The sequence below is a fragment of the Etheostoma cragini genome, chromosome 14, assembly GCF_013103735.1.
Source record: "Etheostoma cragini isolate CJK2018 chromosome 14, CSU_Ecrag_1.0, whole genome shotgun sequence".
Taxonomy (NCBI): Eukaryota; Metazoa; Chordata; class Actinopteri; order Perciformes; family Percidae; genus Etheostoma; species Etheostoma cragini.
In genome coordinates, this window is record NC_048420.1 from 25,034,805 (window position 1) to 25,038,259 (window position 3,455).

At 39.3% G+C, this 3,455-nt stretch overlaps 1 protein-coding gene across 1 annotated transcript in view; it reads right to left on the bottom strand.

Moving 5' to 3' along the window:
* The window catches only part of si:ch211-80h18.1 (uncharacterized protein LOC555593 homolog), an 8,637-nt gene extending 6,166 nt beyond the window's left edge, over positions 1 to 2,471 (bottom strand). The window contains exons 1-3 of the mRNA XM_034892350.1: positions 2,438 to 2,471; positions 1,812 to 1,874; positions 1,672 to 1,698 (exon numbers count right to left, since the gene is read on the bottom strand). Coding sequence (XP_034748241.1) covers positions 1,672 to 1,698; positions 1,812 to 1,874; positions 2,438 to 2,459 — 112 coding nt within the window. The 5' untranslated portion in view covers positions 2,460 to 2,471. The remainder of the gene's footprint in view (positions 1 to 1,671; positions 1,699 to 1,811; positions 1,875 to 2,437) is intronic.
* Positions 2,472 to 3,455: the final 984 nt, after the last annotated feature.

Genomic DNA, 3,455 nt, shown 5'->3' on the forward strand with positions numbered 1-3,455 from the left:
TAACCAGGAGACTTCTGGTAAAAGTGGGGTTTGTTACTTAGTAACCAGGAGACTTCTGGTAACGTGAAGTTTGTTACTCAGTAACCAGGAGACTTCTGGTAAACGTGAGGTTTGTTACTTAGTAACCAGGAGACTTCTGGTAAACGTGGGTGTCATGGGGCTAGCCCATGCCTTCATGTAAAGCTAGGGTAGCATGTGGTATCATGCTAAGCTAACCTTTCTATGTCCAGTAAATGGGAATGGTTATTGTGAGCAGTAGCAATGGGTTTGTCATTTTATTTCAGTACTTGTCAAACGACTAAGAATTATGTTTGGATAAAAGCAACACATACATAATTCAGTTCAAGTAATTTATTTTAGTTTCATTCACCTGTCTCATTGCAAGCAGGGGTTGGATTGGCATACAGGAAGTGATAGATTCTGGAGTAATTTATAGAGGGGAAGATCTGGAATGGCCCAAGTGTCAGCCAGTCCAGAGGGGTGTACAGAATGTCTAGAGTTTTGTTGGGAGAACTTGTTCAGCATGTAACATTTCATTTTTTATGTTATTGTTGATATAGCGTGTAGTCATGTAGCCATAAAGGTTTGGGAATGCTGAATTAACACAATAGGGTTTGATTGATTTCCATTTAACTTTGGTTTGTCTTGTAGGAGGGGCTTCTGCTATAAAGGAGAGAGGCTGACGCTCATCTAGTGATGAACGACTTGGGCCAGGAAGAGTGCAGTTGCTAGGGCCCAAACAGTCCGGGCCTGATTTAGTTTTTTTATTATTTTGTTTGATATTAGTTGGTGATAGTAATTTCAATAGTTAGTATTTAGTTTTCATGTTTTGTTTATTTTTTTATTGTTTTTTCAATAAGTCATTCTGGCAATGCTGCATTACCTTGTGACTACTGAAGAAATAAATCAAGTCACCAGGTGGAAAACTCCAGAGTCCATTCCTCTTTCTTCCACTATGGGGCTAAACTTTACAGTGGGATTTGTCTCTCTCTCTCTCTCTCTCTCTCCCTCTTTCTGTATCTCTTACTCACTCAGACACACACACTCACACATACCTGGTGTGAAAATAAAAAAGAGCCCCCCAAAAAAATCACACTGATCATAGAAAAATTAAAAGTTTAAAAAAGAAAGTTATATTACTGAGTTTAAAAACTCTTGTTCATTACATTTTACTTAATAATAATTGCAACTGCATTATTGTATTTATTGTTGCAAAACATGTTCTGTATATAGTTTTTTTGTTAGCATGACAACACCATTGATCTGAAGCTCAATGCTGATGCTGTCATGGAAATAGTTTTCTAATCAGCAATAAATATAACAATTTCGGATCAACCCATATCAATTGCAAGCTTAAAATAACATACTGGTTAAAGCCCCGCCTATTTCAAGACAACCCGACCCAATTCCTGGTTAAATCTGCCCACTTCCGGGTTAGGCCCCGCCCAGTCCGAGTAAAGAGACGGATACAGATAATTCATGTGGTAAACTGTACTGTGTGCTGTACTCGCTTATCCCTAATAAGTATATACAACTACAACTACCATATGACTATTAGCAGTGCATTATGAATATTATTTCCTTGACAGAGTTAATTCTAATAGTCTAAATGTTCCCCAATCACCAACGATCCTTTCTGATTTCGGGGGTTGTCATAGTAACGGGTTTTACCTGTGACATCATGTCCGCGTCCCGAAGCTGGAACCAATCAGAGCACAGATATTATATAAATATTATATGATTACACATTATTATTAACTTATTATATGAATGAATAATTATTAATAACTAAATAAATGCGTCTGTCTCACCTGTGAGGTCGATGTGAAGACTCGTCACCGTCTCCGCCCCTCCTGATGACATCATCGTCACATCTGATGACATCATCGTCACATATGAAGAAAAGATCTTTGTTCTTTTGGTTGTGACCAACAACGTACACAGGGTCAAAGGTCAACTACAGACTGGACTACAGACTGGACTACAGACTGGACTAAAGACTACAGACAGAGCTACAGACAGGACTACAGACAGCACTACAGACCGGACAATAGACTATAGACTGTACTACAGACTACAGACTACAGACTGGACTAAAGACTGGACTACTGACTGGACTAGAGACAGGACTACAGACTAAAGACTGAACTACAGACTACAGAATTCAGTCTGGACTACAGACTGGACTACAGACAGGACTACCGACTGGAGTACAGACTGGACTACAGACTAGAGACTGGACTACATACAACAGACAGGACTACAGACAGGACTATCGACAGGACTACCAACTGGACTACAGACAGGACTACCGACTGGACTACAGACTGGAATACAGACAGAAATAAGGACTGGAATACAGACTACATACTGGGCTGCAGACTATAGACATGACTACAGACTGGACTACAGACTACAGACAGAACGGATAGTTTACCTGCATTTGTGGCGGTCAGCATCGTCTGTCGACCGTTTCCTTAAAAAAAAAAAAAAAAAAGTTGACTCAGCATTAAATTCTTATATATAAAGTTAGGGTTCATCATCTCTGACTCAGCATATAAAGCTAATAAAAAATATATGTAGATAAACTTAAAAATGTGGGAATATGAGCGATTCAAAAAAGTGCTTCGCTCTGCATTTTGCTCAGAAATGTGGATGATGTTTAACATGGCATTTGGAACTCTTGTCATTTGAAAGGTCGCTGAGCAAAAAGTATGATTCATATAACATAAATGAGCTCATCGGATGAGACTAGACAAGAATACCTACGTTTGGATGTATAAATTGTCCATGACAAGTTAGAATTGTTGCCGTAGGAGCAAGTTATAGAGAGAGAACCAAGAAGATTTTTTAGACTCACCCAACTCTGTCCTCCTCTCTAACTCTCACCACAAACACACACACTGGCAGCCCCCCCCCCTATACGCTCCTCTCTAACTCTCACCATCCGCCACATACACACACACTGGCAGCCCCCCCCCCATATGCTCCTAAAGTCTTTCTTTTTTTACCGATTTCGTGAAAACCGCGCAGCAAAACTAGCTGAAAAGTCATAGCACACCAATCCCAATCATTACATCGATGTCGCACTGTTGCTTGCTCTGGAGGAAACTACTAGAACTGTTGGGTGCTTGTAAATTCTGGAGTGGTCTAGACCTACTCTATCTGTAAATTTTAGAGTGTGGTCTAGACCTGCTCTATCTGTAAATTTTAGAGTGTGGTCTAGAACTGCTCCATCTGTAAAGTGTCTCCAGATAAATTTTGTTATGAATTTATGCTATAATAAAACGTAATGGAATTGCACACGTTTCGATGTATTGACCTGGCGGAATAATTATTAGTGCGGACAACAGTCAGTGAATAATTAATAATAATAATTATAATAATTAATAATACAGTGGGTACGGAAAGTATTCAGACCCCTTTAAATTTTTCACTCTTTGTTTCATTGCAGC